At 36.0% G+C, this 20,646-nt stretch overlaps 2 protein-coding genes across 2 annotated transcripts; one reads left to right on the top strand and one right to left on the bottom strand.

Annotated features, from left to right (window-relative positions):
• Nucleotides 1-202: 202 nt before the first annotated feature.
• On the bottom strand, nt 203-8,262 carry LOC113782732 (U3 snoRNP-associated protein-like EMB2271). The gene is made up of 7 exons (XM_027328638.1): nt 7,697-8,262; nt 6,798-7,140; nt 5,999-6,223; nt 3,426-3,648; nt 3,037-3,212; nt 1,703-1,768; nt 203-653 (listed from the first exon to the last, which is right to left on the bottom strand). The coding sequence occupies exons 1-7, from the start codon at nt 8,179-8,181 to the stop codon at nt 576-578; spliced, it is 1,596 nt and encodes a 531-aa protein (XP_027184439.1). The 5' UTR covers nt 8,182-8,262; the 3' UTR covers nt 203-575.
• Nucleotides 8,263-12,408: 4,146 nt separating this feature from the next.
• On the top strand, nt 12,409-12,915 carry LOC113782207. The gene has a single exon (XM_027328115.1). The coding sequence runs from the start codon at nt 12,409-12,411 to the stop codon at nt 12,913-12,915; it is 507 nt and encodes a 168-aa protein (XP_027183916.1).
• Nucleotides 12,916-20,646: the final 7,731 nt, after the last annotated feature.

Below are 20,646 nucleotides of genomic sequence, written 5' to 3'. Positions count from 1 at the left end.
CTCCAACTTTCCTTGGAAGCGAGTTCATCTTGTTCTTCACCTGCTGAGTACTGACAGTCACATATGTGCCTTGTGTACTGATAGCAGGGAAAAACAGACATGGTATGCACAAAAAGAAAGAATCAAGCAAACATGGTAACCCATCAAGCGTTCCGGCATAAGCAAATATCTTCAATCTAATTAGGCACAAACACAATAGGCATTGATCAAGGAAAATGGCAGATATATTTCAAACATAATAGTGAGGAATGCTTCGTCAAAGTCAGTAGTTATACAAACTCATTCTTGCTATGCATCATGGCCATATCCAACTTTAGCCGATGATTCATCTCGGGTGTCACACCAATTTAGGATCAGCAATGATGTTGCTGCAAATTTCCTTTTTCCTCGACAAGAAGAATCATGAAGAAGAAACAAATTTCCTTTCATTTTTTTGGGAAATAAAAGTCAAAATTGATTGCTGCTACAAAAATGCTCATTCATATCATGAATGTTAAAACATGGACATGTCCACACATCGTATTCTTCCTCTATGTTAGTCAAAATTAAGAATAATATAACGTGCCTTGCTTTTCTCATGAGAGTTTCAAAGAATGCACAGCCACACCATTCCGAGCTACAGGAATACGATCCCATCTTCCCAAGCGGGGCTCCTACACAATACAAATGCTTCCATGTTATACTGATGGTGCTTTTACCATTCAGCAAGTAAATACTAAAATGAGGCCATGACAATAGTGAACAAATATTTCCAAGTGAAACTAAGTTAGTTCCCAGTCACTTTGGTCACAACAAATATCATCTAAACTCAAATAAGAATAAAGCATCTATTTCATACACAAAGTAAGTGTTAGGTTCATGAGTAAAGGGTTAGTCCCACATTGGTCCGAGAGATAGAGAAAGAGCGGTTAATATGTAAGTAAGGGCCCGAGACCTAATAGCTTAAGCTTTTGGGTCAAAGTTGGGTTCCTGACTTACATATTGGGCTCTTCGGTGGGGTCTCTCGAGGTGTTTCTCCCTAACAGTAAGCAGAAGCTTATTGAAACAGTTGAGAAAGAAACCATGAGTGCCAAGATCCCAAGTCAATCTTCTGATTTTACAGTGTTCTGGAACTAATGATACTGCATTATCCCAACCCCTTTTATGTTCATAAATAACCTCTTCAGGCTTCAAGCATAATTCTGATTTTTTATCTTTTTTCTCATAGAACTCTTTAACACTAATGGGATTTTTATTGTCATTCTTATGGAACTTCTTCTGTCTGACTATGATCATGGTCATCCTCCAAATGAAACGGATCCCTAGCTTATAACTTGTATTTGTGCATACGCAGATAGAGAAACATGATATATTATACATCATAACAACCGTTGTAGAACAAAAATCCAACTCTCCAATCTTCTTGATTCAAGGTCATTCAGGCTCAATCATCTGCAGATGAGGACATAACCTATCTATTCAGTAGAGAGAGAAACAAAACAATTCACCAACAAATTTTGATCATTGATCAGGCTTTGGCCTTTTCCACCTACCACAATAATGTGTTTGCCTTAAACTCATAAGAGGAAGCCAAGCACGTTCTATATTAGATTAGCAATCAAATTACTTCAAACAGACATTTGTACAGCATGAAGACTATTTCATAAATGATAAGGAAATTTGAATCCGAAACTATTGAGAGTGAAACAAGGAAAAAACGTACCTGTCCAACACCAGCAACCAGGAAGCGCCCAGATTTGGCAAAAGCTAGAGAATTTACAAATCCAACCTACAACAGCACATAGCTTTAGAAAACTAAAGCAGGAGACCTTGATATTACTCATCGCACAAGAAGTAAAAGTTTTGCAGTAAATCACTAAAAAATTTGTCATATCAAAGCAATATGTTTAATCAGAGAAAACAAGGCAGGAAACACATCATGAAGCACTAAATCCTGAGATTCCCCACGCATAAATTAACTAATCAACTATGGTTAAGTCATCTAATAGACAAGCCTTTTGGATCGGAATATCAAAGACCAGTTGATAACATATCTCACAAAAGCTGGAATGTTTATTTTGAATTCAGAGACAGATAAGGATTATTTGTCAAGACAAGCTCGGCAGATGCTTTGGGAGTTCAGGGATGTAAAAAGCAGAGGTTGGACAATTCAGGGATATCCAGCCAAGCAAAAAGCAGTTATCTAACCGCCACTGATAATCTTTTGAGTTAAATCATTTTTGGAAAAAGGGAAAAAATGTTCTTTAAGGCCAGGAGCATTGGACACACACTAGGAGCATTGGACACTAATCAATAAGCAAGCGCATTGGACACCATCAATAGGCAATAACTGCATTAGTGTTTTTGCATATAAACACTTCGCAACTGTAATATGCATAAAGGTAGATTGGCTCACGCGAGAAACTACCTATTTCGGTTGAAAATCAGGATGGGAGGCCTCATCTTTTTGGGGAAAACTGAAGCACAGGATGACCAAAACAATAAGTTATCAAACTCCACCAAAGTCTCAGAAATCCTGTTATAGACCTTTGTCTCATTTGCTCCAGGTCTTACTAACTATATGGTTTACTCCTGGAGAGACCTGTTTGGAGAACTCAAAATGTTTTTGTCTTGAAAACTTTGAAAAATACCTACACAGGGCACTTTTCAAGAACATTATAGAGCCTCACCATCCTGAAAAAATATAAATTAAGAACAAACAAGACCAACAACTTTTAGGTTGAGAAAGGCTAGAATCCACTAATTTTAGTCAAATGAGAACGACCACCCCCTGAGATAAACTAACACATAGCAGAATGAAAAGTCAAACTACTTTGCTCCATATGAGGGAAAAGGGCATCGTCGACTAATGTAACCACAGAATATGTAATTAAATAGGTACTCTAACCTTAGAATTAAATAGATAACACTACTCTACAAAATCAGCCAGATATAGAGTCTAGAACAGAAAAAATTCTAACTACACAAAACCGGAAGAGCAGCAGCAATTGCTATGGGAACAAGATAGAAAAGACATCTGTAAAATGCAAAGCTTACTAGAGGGAGCTGAAACAAAGGACTGATTCCTTTGGATTCACTTTGAATCGCCCAAAGATGAACTGAACCATTTCCAGCTCCTGATGCAGCTAGATCACTGCTTCTACATACACATATCGAACTTATCCAAGAACGTGCTAGAGGAGAAAGATTCTGTGGGCTTTGATCACCATTTTCTGAGGATAAAGCGAAGAAAATGGATCAAATTAAGGCTCATATTTCTCAGCACACATGATAAAGAAGCTAATAACAATTCCTTCAAGTTACCACATGTAATTACTGCTACCAGAATGAAGGCAAAAAGAGTTACTACTAAGACCAACTTAAGATAATGACACAAGAAAAAGAAAAGGTACATGTGAATTGCAAGAGAAGGATTGCAAGTATACCTATGTGGCCATTTGGTAGTCCACCATTTTCCTGTTCAAACTGGCTCGATGAAACCAAGGCATGAGCATTTTTTACAATATGGACAGGCTTCTTTCTTAATACGTTCCAATGTTCAATACTACCATCATCAGAGCCTGACAAGAATTCTTGATTGCTTATAAAACAACAGCACTCTAGGGATGAGGCAGGAGCTCGAAATATCAACTGTCTTTCCTCAGGAACCTATTTTGCATAGTACAAGAAAGCTTATTGTAAGGTCAAGGAAAATTACCATGATTTTAAAGCCAAAGAAGACAGCTTATTGTAAGGTCAAGGAAAATTACCATGAAGGGTTCAATCATAGCCAGAGTAATGTATTTTAAAGCCAAACTTCTTGCTGGATTATACTTGGAAAGAATATCCCACTAGTAGTAGTTATAATTCACAATTACACTTGAAAAGAATTTGGGGATGATGAACAGAATTAAAGATGCGAGCAGTGAAAAAGAAAAAAGAATTACAAGATTATTGACAAAAATGGCACATATCAGATAGACCTCTTGAGATTTAAAAGCCAAAACAAGAAAATAGAGTAGTGTTAAATTGCCAGCATATAGCATTCATTCCAGACAGAAGAGCAAGAGACCTAGAAGCACAAAATTGGATAAAACTTCTCTACAAGAACTCTGTCCTGTCTCATGGGAATCAAACTTGAAAACAATTCATGCAAGAGACCTAAAAGCGCAAAATTGAATAAAACTTCTCTACTAGAACTTTATCCAATCTCATGGGAAATGGCCAAAGAGACTTCTGGAGAAAGGTCCAGGGCACCCCATGGTGATAGCAAACTTGATAACAATTCAAGCTACAATTCAGCTGAAGAAATAAGCGCTTCCAAAACAGGTTTAAGCACTTCCAAACAGGTTTAATTCCTTTCTTCTATTATACTTCTGGACAAGTGGAGTTGATATGGAGCACAGTAGGGGAGCCACAAAGATAAGAAAAACGAGAATATACAGCTCTGAAGATCAGGTTTAAGCAATTTCATTCACTAAATTGTGCTCCTGTAAATAAAGCCTAATGTGGAGAGGTTTTATAACTCTCTCCTTGTCATTCCGAAAAGACCAAATAATAATAATAATAATAATAATCAGATACAAATACAGAACCACAAACTCAGAGACCTTTTTACTTCAGCTTGTTTGTTATGATGAAACAAACCAAAACATTGAAAAAAAATCAAAATCTAATGAGTATGGTACAACAAAATCGGCCACCTACAAGTTGTTTGTCATGCAATTCTTTTCAAATTGAATTTCAATGCAACTGCTCTTACAAGTTACCGTATCTTTGAACATGTTCCACTTGCAATCATACTAATATCATAATGCAAAACATCATGGAATTCATATGCATGTAGTGCAGCATAACCTCCTCTATGATCAGAGTAGAACTCTCTCCTTTACAGGTCCAAATTTCTTTCTCTCAATAAAGTTCGTCCATAGAGATCTTAGTTCTAGCACCAGAAAGGCAATCACAGATAAGGGGAAAAAAATCTCATTGACAGCAGAAAGAGAAGTTAACTAACTAGCTCATGCTAGTACACTATCAAAGATCTTGTTAGCTGCTTTATCAATTTTTTACCACCCCATGACAATGAAGAAGAAAGATTAAACCAATAGTAGTAGTCTTGATATATCATCTGAGTTATTTGCATATTGCACCTTTCGCCATTTAAACAACTTCGTTCTATGTCCTAGTTACAAGGAATCCCTGTCATATGCCCCTCTGATTGGTGAAACTGAATCAGATTTTTGGTATCAATTTTGAAGTCTAAAATCAGTTATTTAAATCTAGCAGGAAGAAATTTGTCCAATTTAGCAATATCTTCACACATAGGGAAATACCTATGATTGAAGAGTAACTAAAATAACAGAATCAGTCAATTCCCAACTAAAATTTCTAACTCTTTCTCTCCCCAATTTTTACACTTACAAATGCAGAAGTTCATCCACCTCCATGCTATAAAGGGCGTTCACCTATACAAGAGGCACCTCAAAGAAATTCTCAACGAACAAGGAAAAAAAATGCTGAAATATACAAAGTAATTGCTTTCTCCCCTTTGTACTCATGGGATGCTCTTTATGGGGCATGAAGGTTTCCAAAGAGAGGAAAGAAGTAACCCCCGGGACTTTGTGTGTGTGATTGCATCAAAAGTTTGGACACAACAGCAAGGGAGAAGATGTAAGAAAAAAAGAAACTAAGATGCACAGCCTAGCTCCATAAAAGCCCACCCACTGACAAGAAGCAAGAAAACACTCCTATGTCATGAATTATTAAAGAAAACCACATTTCCAAACCAAGATCGCGTTATTACACCAATTCAACAAATAAAAGTTTCTGTTGCTACAACGCCCATCTACAAATTAAAATTTTAAAAATTTTAAAAAGAAGAAAAAAAAAATCTCCATCTATAAGCATATCGTCTTAGTTTCCAATTATTTTGAAAATTCTTAGAACAAAAACTAGTTGCTACAGTTCAAGTCGAAAACTAACACTAGTTCATTTAGAATTGTAGCTGATCAGTTAATACCTTCCAAAGATGCATGGTACGATCACGCCCAACCGTCAGGACTCGTTCAACTCTTAGGCAGTCAATTGTTACAACTTCACTCTGGTGACCAAATAATGTGCTTATATAAGCTCTATCTTCCACATTCCAGATTTTGACAGCCCGATCAAATGAACCAGAAAATAGTTCTGAAGTTCCTTTCCTGAATGTCAAGCATGATACTGGCCCTTTGTGGCCGGGAAAGGCCTGAAAGCCATATTAACAGAAAGTTTAAGATGTAATGAAGTGTACACAAACATTGCAGCACTGTTAGTTACCATCAGAGGGAAGGAATATAGGATGGTAAGCCCAGAAAGATTAAGTGTTATCGTTAACTGCATATTTTCAAGCAGAAAACGGGATAATGATAATAAAGTCATCTGTAGGCAAAGTGAAACACTACATAAAATAAAATGAAAATAATATTAAACTGAATTTAACATAAATAAATTAACAACATCTGCTATCATACAGAATTACATGAACTTATGTGCTTTTCTAAAGATACTTACTACAAAGGACAGGTAAAATGATACCAATGACAAATTCTAGACATCCTTCTCCAAATGAAATAAAATCAATATGCTTCAAGGTGGGTGATAAAATTTTCACTATGCATACTTCTGTAGTATCAGCAATCCAAAACTCAATATAATCAGAAAAATTCAAGTTCACCAAAGAGATATCTTTCTAATCTCATTCTTTTCTCTGCTTATAAGCCAGATATTTTCTAAGCTCAAGCTAAATTTGACCTACGTAACTCCTGGATTTCTTGTAATACCTGAAGATGCTGCCGAGTTCGAATGTCCCACAAATGAACATGACGATCCAATCCTCCACTTGCCAAGTATCGACCATCAGAACTGACAGCTAATGCCAAAACATGTTTGCTATGCTTTGTTGCCTGACCTTGTGGGTCCTTTGCACCATGAGCCTTGAGTACTTCATCAGTTGGCCAAGTGTACTTTTCAGTCTTTCCACTATCTACATCCCAGTGCAGAATACTACCATCCTTGGAAGCTGAGAATCCCCTCAAGTCATCCTCAGACAAAGCAACAGCAGTAACAGACTGCCGGTGCTTTACCAAGACTCGAAATCCATCACTTGTTTCTGGTTTTTGCACCCTAGATAATCAATCAATACAGTTATCTTCAGATTTGCTCCTTTCTATATATATAAAAGCAACTTCCAGAACTTAAAAAGCACATGAAAGATCAAGGAATCCTTTCAAGAATGAAAAATCCTCTTCAAGAAATCACCGTGACAATACAGTTGAATTTAAAAGCAAGGTTCCATGCACTTATTTTTTTAATCAAACTAAAAAAGAATAACTAGTGATAATTGTATCACTAACAGGACAAATCTTGCCTCCTGTTTTGTCATATTCCTTTTGAATAGCCAGAATAGCACATATGTTTATTGAAACCAAATTAAGAACATAAGGCATAGCTTTAAAATATGTGACTCGCCACCAAGTTTCCACAGTCCATACATCGTTTGCTGCAACAACTCAATTGCTTGATCAATCATATTTAACACCACTAATGCGGCAAAAATTAAAACCTTTTACAATATACAAGCTTCAAAACTACAAGCACTTCAAATAACAGATTCCCCAAATAATCCCATTTCTCCATGAACCAAAATAAAAATGCAATAGAACGATAATTAATGCAATACCTTGAAGCAATGGCTCTTCGGAGACGGCCACTCTCCTCCAACTGCTGCTGCTGCAAAATCTTCAGGACCCGCGAATCCCTTTGGCCTTCTCTCTCAACTCTTCTTTTCTCATCATCCCCACTCCCTTCTTCTTCTTCTTCCTGCTCTTCTTTTTCTGCTTCAGTCATAAGCTTCAACAAATCCTTGGACAGTCTCAACTTCATCTCCCCCGCCGTCTCCTCTTCTTCTTCTTCATCTTCTTCTCCTTCTCCCCCTTTCCTTCCAGACCCAAATCCTCCTCCTTCATCACCATCATCCTCCTCATCCTCGCCGCTGCTGCTCTCTATATCTTCATCATCGTCTTCTTCCATTTTCCGCCGCTGCTTCGACCCTTTCTCCTCTGCATCAAAAAATGGGTCTTGATTGATTGAAATCCTTTTGTTTTTACTGTTAAAAGTCCGACCCTTTTGAGCTGAAGGTCTCTTTTTCATTTCCCTGTTCTTCATTCTTCAATCTATCGCTTCAGCCTTTCCAAGGAAAAAAAAAACCTCAAAATCTCTTCAGATTATTGGGATTAAAAGAAAAAAAAAAAAGCTTTATCCCTTTTCTGTCTCACACACTAACACACACTGAAGAGGTTTTAAGGTTTTTAGACCCTTTAGGGTTTAAGAGCTGCTGCAGGGACTGTACTTATACGGCACCGTTTTGAGAAGGGGTGGTGATTCTACTGGAAGCCGAACGACTAGATGCTGTGGCGTAGTAAAGGCGAAAAGAAAATTGCAAGCAAAATAACAGTTGGACTAAGAGTTGAGGCCTTAAGTTTGAGTTTGGATTTGGGCTTGGGAATTTCTAAGGCTTGTGATGTGCACATTGGATGACAGTGGATACGTTTGGACTGCATAATTTGTTTTGCTTAATTTAGTGTTCAAATTTTAATTTGAAATCTTTGTTTGGACACGTAATTTTTTGCAAATGTTTTCCACAAGGGGATGCTAAGTTATACCACCAAACTAACAGACAAAAGGGGTCTTGGAGTCAGGGTTCACGTGGTGCAAGGACCCACCATGTTTTATTCAATTCTCACCCAACACCTTTACTACCTCCGTACATTTTGCTAAAATGTATCCGTTGTAAGAAAGGGGTAGTGGAAAAAGAGAACAGTCCAGAGAGCATTGAGGATTGCAGGAGCTTCCGTTTTTGCTTCAGAGATAAACTCCAGCCACCTCTCTGCAATTTCTATACCCCTTTTTTCAAGAAAAAGGTTTCATCCAAAATGACATCCGCTATCCGTGCTTTCTTTCCCCTGTTGACGTCAATTACAGTACCGCGCTTGGCACCAGTCGAGGCACAAATAGAGATCCATATCTGGGGTAATTAATTTTGCAAGTTCGTAGCTGAATACCAGCTTTACTTTCCGGGTTATCAAGGGTAAAGAGCTTGAGCTTTCGAACTGGAGCTTGTGAGAAGGAAATTGAAAGTTGTCATCTGAAACAATTTGCAACGAATTTGAGAACCAGGTCAGGTGTGGTTCTTTTTTTTATATAAGTTTTTTCACACATTTCCCCAATTTATGAGTCAGCCCTAATTTGAATAGGAACGATTGAATCATAAACTTTACGCATTCTGAAATTGCAATGTTGCTGCCGGCGTAATATACTTCAGAGTTGGGCGTAATTGCCGCGTACAGGCACCTATAGACACGATATTTGTGAGTTAGGATGAAATTCGATGTTTATTTTAAATCGTGTTAAGGCATGATTAGGACTGGCCTAAAAGTTAATAATGCCTGCTGAAACTTAATTGGACTGATTGGTAGAGTAATCTTGACTGTCGGAGATCTTTTATTTTTTTAGGTCTGTTTTGCATCGAAAGGCCATAAACGGAATTTGTATGTTGCTGAAGTATAGCTGCTATTTCAAAAAGATAACCGTATTTCTGAGGTTTAGAAATATGATGAAGTAGGCATAACTTGTTTACATGTTGAAGTTTATAAATATGTAAGTATGCTGAAATAGGATTCAAACCTGTTATTTCCCTCTCCGGTGAAGTATAAACACATGCCTGCTCTTGTTTGAAAAAGATGTACAAGTCTAAGTCCATTAACTAATATACACGTCTAAGTCCATTAACTTATTATAAGTCTATGTTGTAATGCTATTGTAGCGTTGCTTTTTGAAGAACTGGGTAAAAAATGAAAAACAAGTGAATGCTGGCTGTTTTTACAGATAAAGACCATAGGCAAGTTCCCCAGATGGTCGTCCATCTCCCTCCCCTATCCAGTAACGAAGATTGAGAATAGAAGATAACTTGGAACCAAAGCGTTTTTTAAACTACTTCATTCAAGTGGATTTTACTCATGAGCTGCATCCTATTAACACACCCTTACGTGGAGTAAATGTCCAACAAGCGCAGGCTATCATTGTCCGGTCCAGCAACCCCCGCTCGTGCATCCGAGACTTCTTCTGTCCACTCATTCACAGCATCAAACGACTACATCGAGTCCTTAGTTAACTACTTCAAGGTAAGGCCATCCTAAAATATAATACACTGTCCAAAAACAAGACTTGCGCTATGGATTTTCATGCTGCTGCCCTGCTTAGCCACCTTCATACATCCAGTTAATTAACATTCTTCGGTGTACTTGTTGAACTTGGCTAATCAATTATTGAATGTGTGCCTGTTTACTCCATTCAATTTTTATGCTAGCACCTGCAAATCACTTGATTGTTTGAGGTACAGCTTGGGTTCAAACAAATAAGTATTTCTAGAAATAAGGACAATACTTATTGGAGTTCTTCCACATATTGAGTCAGCCCTAAGGTTGCCACTCCTGCATTGGAATTGGAAATTAGTAGCAAAGTTTTGAGTCACAAAGATATATTTATCTAAAATCTGTAATTGTTTGACAGTTTAATATTCGTTTGCCAGTACTACAAACTGATATACACTTCCTTTGGTCTTTAATCTCTAGATGCCTCGTGACCATACTACCGCAAAAGCTCACTGGGATGAAAACATGGAGATACACTTCTGTATGACATACGTTGAGTGGAAAAAAATTGGGGAGTGGAATCCAAACATCTCCACCGAGGCAAACTGGATGAAACTGGCTGCCCATCTTAATTCCAGTTGGGGAAAGCAGTATATGTGGACTGTCTACCATTCGAAATACACGCGTTTGAGGAGGATTTGGCGTGCATTTGCCAAATTAAAAGGTCTGCGACTCTCGGCAGAAACTGGAATTGGGTGGGACGAGAATAGGAGATGCTTTATGGCTTGATGCTTAATTCGTAACTGCCGGGCTGAGTTGTGACTTGTTACCTTACCGGCAATGGAATAATTTTAAGACTCGATTAGTTCTTGGCTACTATGGTAGAATATGATGAATAAGTACTCGTGTGCTAACAAATAGGTGTGTCTTGGCTTTATTAAATGATTTCTATTTGAGACTTAAAGGATAATTTTTTTTATTGGACAGGAGAATAAAGACTATAACCAGTTCAGATACTTCCAGTGCGTCAACAAATATACGAACTTATCCATATACTTATATCTTGTGTGTATGAGTTGACTTATATTGAACTTATCCATATAACATCAAGTAAAATAAAAAAATTGGTATTAATGGAATTGTTATATGAACTTGTTAAAGAAAAAAAATAAAAACAAGATTATTTTAGGATGAAATTAAAAATCCAAGTAACGCCTATATAATTTAAATGATTTTCTACTAACATCACAATTATTCTATATATATATATATATATATATATGAAACCTTAATTCATATTTATATTAGTTTGTATAGTAATTGGTAATAATAGGATTTGTAGAGCAAATGAGAATAATAGAAGTGGCAGATCCAAACTAGAAGCTATAAACCCGGTCCGTGCCCATTATTCGCAAATCTCCCCTTTTTGGAATGGGCTTCTGTGACATCATGAAATAGGCAAATACAAAAGCTTGCGGCAATGAAGCAAAGATGTATAAAAGAAACATCGCAGGCCTCAAAATTGATGAAGTAATCACCTGGTCCTGAAGTGATTAATGAACTATTTCATCAGTTGCTTCGGATGAGCAATTAATGGGGGTTTTATTGTAGTGATTTCATCATTACAATTTTTTAATTAATTAATATATGGGGGTTTTAATTAAACCCGATGATGAAATATATTGAGGGTTTTAATTTATTGTTGTATACATCTGTTTAATTAAAACCCCCACTAATCAACAAGATGAAATACTTCGCTCATTAAGTAATATATTTTAATATTATTGTAATCATAGTTCGTCATCTTGTTTGCTCATTAATTAACCTGTTTACCTAATATTTTTTTTAAGCAAATTTAGTTTGTGGGAAAAAACTAATAATACACTAATTTTGTGGGTAATTGCCTTAATTCATTAAATTCGTCAAAATTTCCACCTTAACTTTTTTGTTTTTTTGTAAAGGACGCAGTTGGGGCCATTGACGGGACACATATACCCGCTTCTGTTTCGAGTGGACAGCAGGTGGCATACACAAATAGACACGGAGTGCAATCACAAAATGTGTTGGCTGTATGTGATCATGATATGAGATTCGCATACGTGTATGCAGGTTGGGAGGGAAGTGCCCATGATGCTCGTGTTTTAGATGGGGCTCTAACGGGCCCAAATCATTTCCCAATGCCCCCCCAGGTATGCGAGTTAAACCATTGTTTTTTCTATTTAGCATTAATTTTACACTACTAATGGCTATCATTTTTGACAATACGTTTGGTATAGGCAAATACTACTTGGTTGATTCCGCGTACCGAAACTTACCCGGTTTCTTACCACCCTATAGAGGACGTCAAGCGGATGTTAGTGGTCGTAGAAGGGGGAGATTTGCCACGGCCAAGGAACTTTTTAATTACAGACATTCTATGCTCCGCAATGTCATTGAGCGAACATTTGGTGTTCTTAAAAGGAGATTTGCTATCTTGCGGGGCGTCATACCCCACTACATGATGACTACTCAGATAAACGTTGTTATTGCCTGCTGTGCTGTGCATAATTTCATTAGAGATCAACAACTGAATGACTATTACTTCGCCAATCCCGATATAGGAGATCTAGACACAAATGGTGCAATTCCTCCCTATCCGGAGATACAGCCACTACATTCCCCTCCCGAAGTGATTAACCAATGGATCGGTATGAGAGATGCAATGGCCAATCATATGTTCAATACCTATAGAAATACATGCCAGCGTTAATTCAATTATCGGTGAATTTATATTAATCTTTTTTTAGCTGCTAAGTTAAAAAAAAACCTCTTTTAGAGCGTCAGTTTATGGCTATCTTTGGAGAAAGCGGGTATGTTAGTGCCTGACTTATTATGAAACATGTTAATATCGTCTTGATTCCCATAATCCTTTCGTTTGATTATTTTCACTTACTTTATATAGCCTGGCTAACCTCCTGTAAGCAACTCGGCAGGTATACCTTCAAACCTGTATTTTCATCATGCAAACGGAGGCACAAAGAAGAAAACATGCGCATGCTTGTTTACTACTACCACCGCGTTGCTTTATTATTTGTTCTATGTTCTGTGCGTAAATCAGGATTTCAAATCGAAATCCTAACTAATTTTCAAAGTGAAGGCCCCACTCGTTTGACCAGGTAAGCAAATTGGGGGAATGAAGTACTTCAGCCTCGAATGGGTCTCGCATGTGTCCATCAAAATAGAACCATCCGCCACTTACTCGTTTCTGCCAGCTTTTTGTAATCATAAATGCATGTCATTTCACAATAAATGAGTCCCTTATGTTCCAATAAACTAAATCATGCAAGTAAAAAATCTGAGGTAAATTATGTAAATTTGGCCAATCCAAACGTATCCAATGTTTTTCCAGCCAAATCATTGAATACTCAAACATCAAACCATCCTAAAACCTTTTGAGTGAATTCAAGTCATCAACAACTAGTTTCTACAAAGCATCAAGAACCATGCAAAAAAGAAAAAAAATCTAAGAACCTCATCTATGAAAAGAAAAAACTCATGTAAATGGTTCCAATATCTCATGAAAAAGCATTAAATCAACTAGTAAGGGAAGTTATTGCAACCTATAAATGGTTGGAGATGAAATCAGCTTGGGAAAACATGAAATCTTTTGCCGAAAGTGCTGGAAAGTAGCAAGAACTTTCTTTTGTAGCTTTTTAAGGAATGTGAAGGCATCAAATTCGGCCCGTGATTTGAAGACGTTTCTGAAGTTTTCTCCAAAACTTTCCAACATGAAACTTCTTCCTTAATCATCATAGATTCCCCAGAAGTTGATACTTTCTCCAAAGAAGTTCTACCGAGATCGGAATCAGACAGGGAAGGTGACTCAATCACCAACCCTAGCTCACATTTTTTACGGAAATTTTTCTGCTCTCTTTTTTTTTTCCTCTCTTTTCTTTCTTCTTTTCTCTCTATTTTTCTTTCTTCTGCCACCTCTCACTCTTCCTCTTTTTTTCTTTAAGGCTGTGTTTTTATTCTTTTTATAGCCTTAAATCCTCCCCAAAACCTAGGATCAAGGGTAGAGGTTTTGCTGCATTTTTGTGGCCATTTTAAGCCATTAGATTGGCTAGGCTTCTAGATTTTTCTGGTAGAAATCAAGAGGGCGAGGTGGCAAAGTTAGGGAAAAAAAGAAAACAACAAAAAAGAGTGGAATGAGTTCAAATTGCCAGCAGCAAATTTGGTACCATGGCTCGTTGCTGGTTTTCGTACCAGCTCAAGGGAGAAGATGCACGCGTGAAGGTTTTTTTTTTTTTTTTTAAAAATGCAATTCATTCTTTTTTTTTCTTTTTTTTTTTCAAGCTTCTTTCTTTTCTTTTTTTTATTTTTTTTCTAAAAATGGTTTTTCTCAAAGAAATAGAAATGAAACCAAATAAATAAAAATTTAACTAAAATGAACAAAAATAGGAATAAGATGAAGAAAAATAAAATAGTAAAATTTTTGTGTCTACAGGCATGATTATGATTTGCACATCTCATGAAAATTTGTACAGATTCAGGCCAAAATTTTACCAATGGCTAACGTATTCATTGCAAGGAAGAGAAAGAAAAATCAATGTTGATGTGAAAACTCTCCAATTGAAACCAGCAAACAAAGGAAATGAAAACACAGGCCAATTGAAGTTCTAGTATAAACTCTTAAAAGAGGCTTTATGGTGGCGAGATTAATCAATTATGGTGACGAATGGTGATTTCCGAAGATAGCAGTGGTGTTGGCCTAAGCCACCAACGATTCCTTCTCTTCTTCCTCTGACTTTGTCTTTGCCCTTTTTTTATTTTTTTTTCTATTTGATTTGTGGGAAAGTAGGGGCAGAGGGGGGGAAACCGGAAGAGAGCTTGTCTTTTTGTGTGAGTGTGTGTGATAGTGTTTTTTTTTCTGTGTGTGTGTGGTCTGTCCGAGAGGGAGAAGGAGAGAGAGTTTTAGTGTGCGATTTTTTTTTCTAGGAGCCGGACCGAGAGTTCAGAGAGGGAGAAAAAAGTGGTCCATTTTTTTTCTTCTTGGTGAGTGCGTTAGGATAACCTCCTAAAATTGATAGTTAGGATAAAATAGAATTATTTGGTCCATTCCCCTCCCTTTGATCCCTTTTTGGTAAGTGTTAAAGGATAGAATTTGGATGATGAGTTGTACTTCTACTATCCAAAACTTAGAGAGAAAGAAAAGAAGGAAAAATCCATTCAAAAAATCTGCCCAAAAATTTATTATTGCTGGTTCATTGCATGAAGAAAGAGAATCGCATGTGTGCACTGCATGTGCACGTGAAATCACAAAAAAAAAAATTTCTTTTTTGCACAAACCTACAAAACAAAAATTAAAATAATCATTCAAGCAATTTAAGTGAAAAATAGCACACATGAAATTAAGAAAAATTTGGTGTCTACATTACTGCTTGTCTTCAAATAAATATCACCCATGCTAACTACCTTGGATACATCATTATTACCCATGCTCAATGAACCAAACTCACTTGCAGTGTACGTAGCAAAGAGATCTCTCCTAGAAGTGACATGGACTGCAGCACCCTTGTCAACCACCCAACTAGTGTCAGAAGAAACTAGATTAATGACACTGTTATAAAAAATAATAACAAGATCTCCATCTATGGCGATGGGAACACAATCAGCACTACCATCTTCTAACTTTCCTGCACCATTGCTCTTATTCTCATTCTTCCACTTGAAACAATTCTTTTGGATGTGGCCTTTCTTGTGACAATAATGACATTCAACATTCTTGTATGGTGATTTGAATTTGTTTATACTCCTGCCATTGTCATTACCTCTATTCTTTTGTCTCCCCCTTTGCTCTGTAACCAAAATATTGGTCTGCGAAAATGAACCTTGAGTTTTTCTTCTCACCTTTTTATTCAAAATTCCACTTTTAGCATAGTCCATGGTCATCACACCATTAGGAGCAGAATTGGTATGTGAGACCCAAAATGTCTCTCGCGAATCAGGCAAAGTATTCAGCAACCACAGTCCAAGAATCTCATAATCAAATATTACTCCAACATTAGACAGCTAATCCAACAAATCTTGAAACTGATTCACATGGTCAGAGATACGAGTGCCTTCCTTGTATCTCAACTACATCAACTACTTGAATAAAAACAATTTGTTGTTACCAATCCTAGAAGCATAGAGTTGTTCAAGTTTATTCCACAGTGTTCTGGCATTTGTCTCATTGGCAATATGATTGAGAACATTATCTTCCACCCATTGTTTGATTTAACCACACACTTGTTGATACTTAAAATCACATTCTTCATCAGATTTGAATTCCGGCTTTTTTGTAGCAAACACAGGCAGGTGCATACTTTTCACAAATAAAAGGTCTTTCATCTTACCTTTCCATTTGTGATAATTCAACCCATTCAACGATACTATCTTGCTTGTATTAACCTGCATAAGTCTAACAAATCAGAGCAAACTCTGATACCACTATGTTGAGAGGTATTGGGTATCGAATAATCATAACACGTAGCGAAAACCTCCCCAATTTGTTAGAACAGATTAGGAGCATTAAGCAAGACAAAAAATCAGCAACTAACAGAAGATAAATTAACCCATGAACACAAAAGAAACAACCACAAGAAGACACGAGAATTTTTACGTGGAAAACCTCTCCAATATGAAGAGGAAAAATCACGAGACTCTTGAGTCCACCACACTCCACTATCACCAATTAAAAGTAGAGTACAACTTTCCGCAAGTACACAATTGAGATATGGCCTTAAACAATCAACAAAATCACCAAATCCCAAATAAAGAACTAAAGCTATCAAAAACTTCACTAGAAAATAGTAGCAATCCGAAATTTATAACTAAAGATTGAACCATTGAAATCCAATCTCAACCATTTAGAATGTAGAATTGATGTCCTCTACATTCAGTTAAAATTTCAGGCTGATCAGACATCGTTTGCTATGTCAATCGGGCAATTTACGACAATTGCTTAAACCAAAAACTTGCTGAAATTTCTCTCCAGAATTTTCTCGGTTTTTCCCACTTTTCTGCTTTTGGAATAAACCTAATTTGACCTATAAATAGGTAGGGCGTCTCCTTAACAGTCCTAGACAATTACCCATTAATTTTGGACTTTTTCACATAAGTTGGGAGCCCAAAAACCTAGCAAAAAGAAAACACTTAATCCAAAACTCAATCTTGAATCAAAGCGAATCAAAATTGTGTCACATAAGAAAACTAAATTAATGATTTAACCACACCAAAAGCTTACTCAATAAATCAAACTTTCCAAACCACTAATAAATTTAAAGTATCAAGATTTACTTTAGTTGATAGGCAATTAAGGATGTCGTAGCTCCTTGTCGTTTGATTAAACTTGATTGTCAAAAAATCCACTTAATTTGGGAGGAAAGGAAGAGAAATGGAAAGGGATTTGGAAGATGAGAGGATAAGGGTGGAAGAAGAAAAGGAATTAGGAAAGTTGCCTGAATAGCAACCCAACTAACCACTTATCTTCTTCCACTAACTTTTTCATTTTACACAAGAGATCCTCCAATTCCTAAGCTATTGGTAGTCTTATCCTGAAGGTTTCTATTTTTCTCGAAAGATCCAACCCAAGAGATTTGGTATTACATATTGAATGTAAATCTTTATTTTTTTTTTTGAATAAGATGTGGTTTATTTTAAAATGAAAAAATAATATGATAAAAATTAAAATACTACATAATAAAATACTACATAAACATATCATAATAAACGATTTTGAAATAATTTACATATCATAATAAATTAAAATACTACATAACTCATAATAAATTAAAATAAAATTAAAATACTATATAAACATATCATAATAAACAATTTTGAAATAATTTACATAACTCAAATGGTACTTGTCTAATTCAACTCTCTTCATGTTATTAAGTTTTTAAAAATAACAATTCCAGTGCATAGCTCAAACAGGATATTGTAAGTATAACTTAAGTGATATGTGTTATTTATATTTATCCACTTGCTTCATCTGTAAAGAGTTGTTTATGGTGTTGCAGAAGTTCCTCCCATAATGCATTTTAGATCCACAGGCACCTATTCTTGTTTGGTTGCTTATATTTATATGCCCTGAGGTATCAAATTTAGTTGTTCACTTGTTTGAGCAATTTTTTTCTTTTTGAGTCCTTATAGGGTTGATGCAAGTCAAGTGACCTGTTCTATAGGTTTTTGGCGAATCTAAACCACTTCTAATGTTGTGTTCTTCAGGAATTGTTTGTCGTCAATCATACTTATTTATTTCTTGTATATTTGGGAAACAATCAGACACGGCAAAATTTTGTGAATCCTTGGTTGTGATTTGCTATTTGGATGGTCAGTAATTATGAATTTGGTGCTGACATGCAACTTCAAGGTCTCAGCAGATTTGGAAATTATTCTGAGCCCAACTTGTGCAAGGGCAGTTGAAGTTTTTTTTTTTTTTGGGTATTAATTCCCCTTCTTTTCTCCCTCTTCCTTTGAAGAGGAAGAGGATTAGCTATTTGGTCTTTTTTGCACCTTGAGAGAAGCTTAGCCGATGAGTCCGAAAGATTTGTAGATTTGGTTGAGGATATGGGATAGTATTGATGCAGTATTTTAAATGACTTCTGATGCGAAATGTGGGCTGCATATGGGCTGTCTAAGGGCCACATTTCAAACTTCAATTAGTTCGAGTTTTTATTAGTAGATTAGTAGTTTATTTTCCAGATTTCTAGTTAATTTGTTAAGAATAAATTCGGTCCAAGACCTCAGGTTGAGTTGGATCCGAATTAATTGTCAAGTCCCTTGGTTAATTGAGTCGTTTTGTTAGTTATTTTCTTGTGTAATAATTGGCCAGCAATAAACTTCTTAATTGGGTTGTGAATTAGTTGATTAGTATTAGGTAAGTTAAGTTGAGTCCATTAGTTTAGGCATAGTAGGGTTATAAATATTTCCATTTTTTCATTCAAAAAAGAAGAAGAATTGACTTTTTTAGAGAGTTTTCTCTTGACTTGTTGCCGACCCCTTTGAATACTTGAGATGGATTCTTGAGTTCTATGGCTTATCAATCAAAAAACGCATTTGTTTGTGGCGCCTTCCTATTAACCTTAATTCGTTTTGAGGGGTTCCTGATTGAATTATGATGCATCTCTTATACCAAGATTTGTTATCCACGTAAACAACAGGTTGAGGTTTTTTTATGTCCATAACCTAATCAAGATAGATCCTTCTACTACCTGATCGATTTGATTTCTTCTCAAGTGGTTCTTGGAGAATCGGGTTCATATCAACTTCACTGTATGAAGTTGAATTTTTTGCCTAGTAATACAATGTTGAGCTTCACATCAATCCAAAAACTGGAAGTGGATGATAAAATCTTTGCGTTTTCTTTTATAAATTTTGTTGTTCTTGTAATATTTCAATCTTGTAATATTTCAATCAATTGCGAGGTCTATAAATGAGAGTTCATTAAAGTGCTATTCTTCAAACGGTATAGCCTTTGCTTCTATCGCTGTCAATGCCAGTTTACAGACATTTTTCTATCACTATGAACAATTTGCAGTTGAAATTTCAATATAAAATTTTATAGAACTCTTCCATATTCATGTCATTTGGTGGATGGAGGATATATTAGCACTTCCTCATGTGGGGTTGGAAAAATACAAAACGCATGAAAGCTTTGGTGATTGGTGTTTATGCTCAGTTGCGCTTTCTTTTCTTTTCTTTTTCTTTTTTTTGTATTACAGTGTTGTGCAGATATCAGTATGACATAGTATGTGATCATGCAATTTGTCCTACCAACATTCAATGGCTCACAAATATTGTTTTGTTGCCTAATGCACCTTGAGTTTTTAAGAAACATCATTGATATTGAATGAGGAACCCTAATTTTTCAATCCATCTTTCTGTATTGTTAGGACTGCTCGGGAATCAATTATAATTAAATAAAAGTAAATTTTATATACATTGACAGTGCATATACTATTACAGTTGGATGCACGACACATATACAAAATTATGATTTCAAATTCAAATTCGAATTATGTGTCATATATTCATTAGTAAGAGTGTATATACTGTCAGTGTATAAAAGACTAATCAATTAAATAAAGTGGATGGTCATAGTAGTTTTAGTAATATTTTTTTATTAGTTTTCTTGTAAATTTTATAATCAAGGATTGTAATTGTGTGGTAAAAGAAAAAATGTTTTGAAGGTCCATTTGTAATTAAGGATCCACAGACAGATCCCTTAGTAAAGCCCAAGGATCTATCCACAGATCTAAGCGGGCTATTGGTTCCGACAAAATCTGGCACCAGACATTGGGCAAAACTTTGTCTGGTCTTGTCTTAGTCGCAGCCAGTTTTTATTTTTCAGTTAGTTTCTATTTTTCATTGAATTTTTTTATGGTTCCAATATTAGTTCATTTCCAAGTCTAATTAGGTAGATGTTCACGGAGTTTTTTTATTCATCAAGTAA

Source organism: Coffea eugenioides, chromosome 9, assembly GCF_003713205.1.
Source record: "Coffea eugenioides isolate CCC68of chromosome 9, Ceug_1.0, whole genome shotgun sequence".
NCBI lineage: Eukaryota > Viridiplantae > Streptophyta > Magnoliopsida > Gentianales > Rubiaceae > Coffea > Coffea eugenioides.
Note: the sequence above shows the minus strand (reverse complement) of the source record. Positions and strands in the feature narration are given on the sequence as shown.

Coding starts and splice junctions, on each gene's coding strand:
- LOC113782207 (XM_027328115.1), top strand. CDS start 12,409: ATGGCTATCATTTTTGACAATACGTTTGGTATAGGCAAATACTACTTG.
- LOC113782732 (XM_027328638.1), bottom strand. CDS start 8,181: ATGAAGAACAGGGAAATGAAAAAGAGACCTTCAGCTCAAAAGGGTCGG. Junction 7,141..7,696: donor CGAAGAGCCATTGCTTCAAG/GTATTGCATTAA, acceptor TTGATTATCTAG/GGTGCAAAAACCAGAAACAA. Junction 3,213..3,425: donor ACTACCAAATGGCCACATAG/GTATACTTGCAA, acceptor CTTTATCCTCAG/AAAATGGTGATCAAAGCCCA.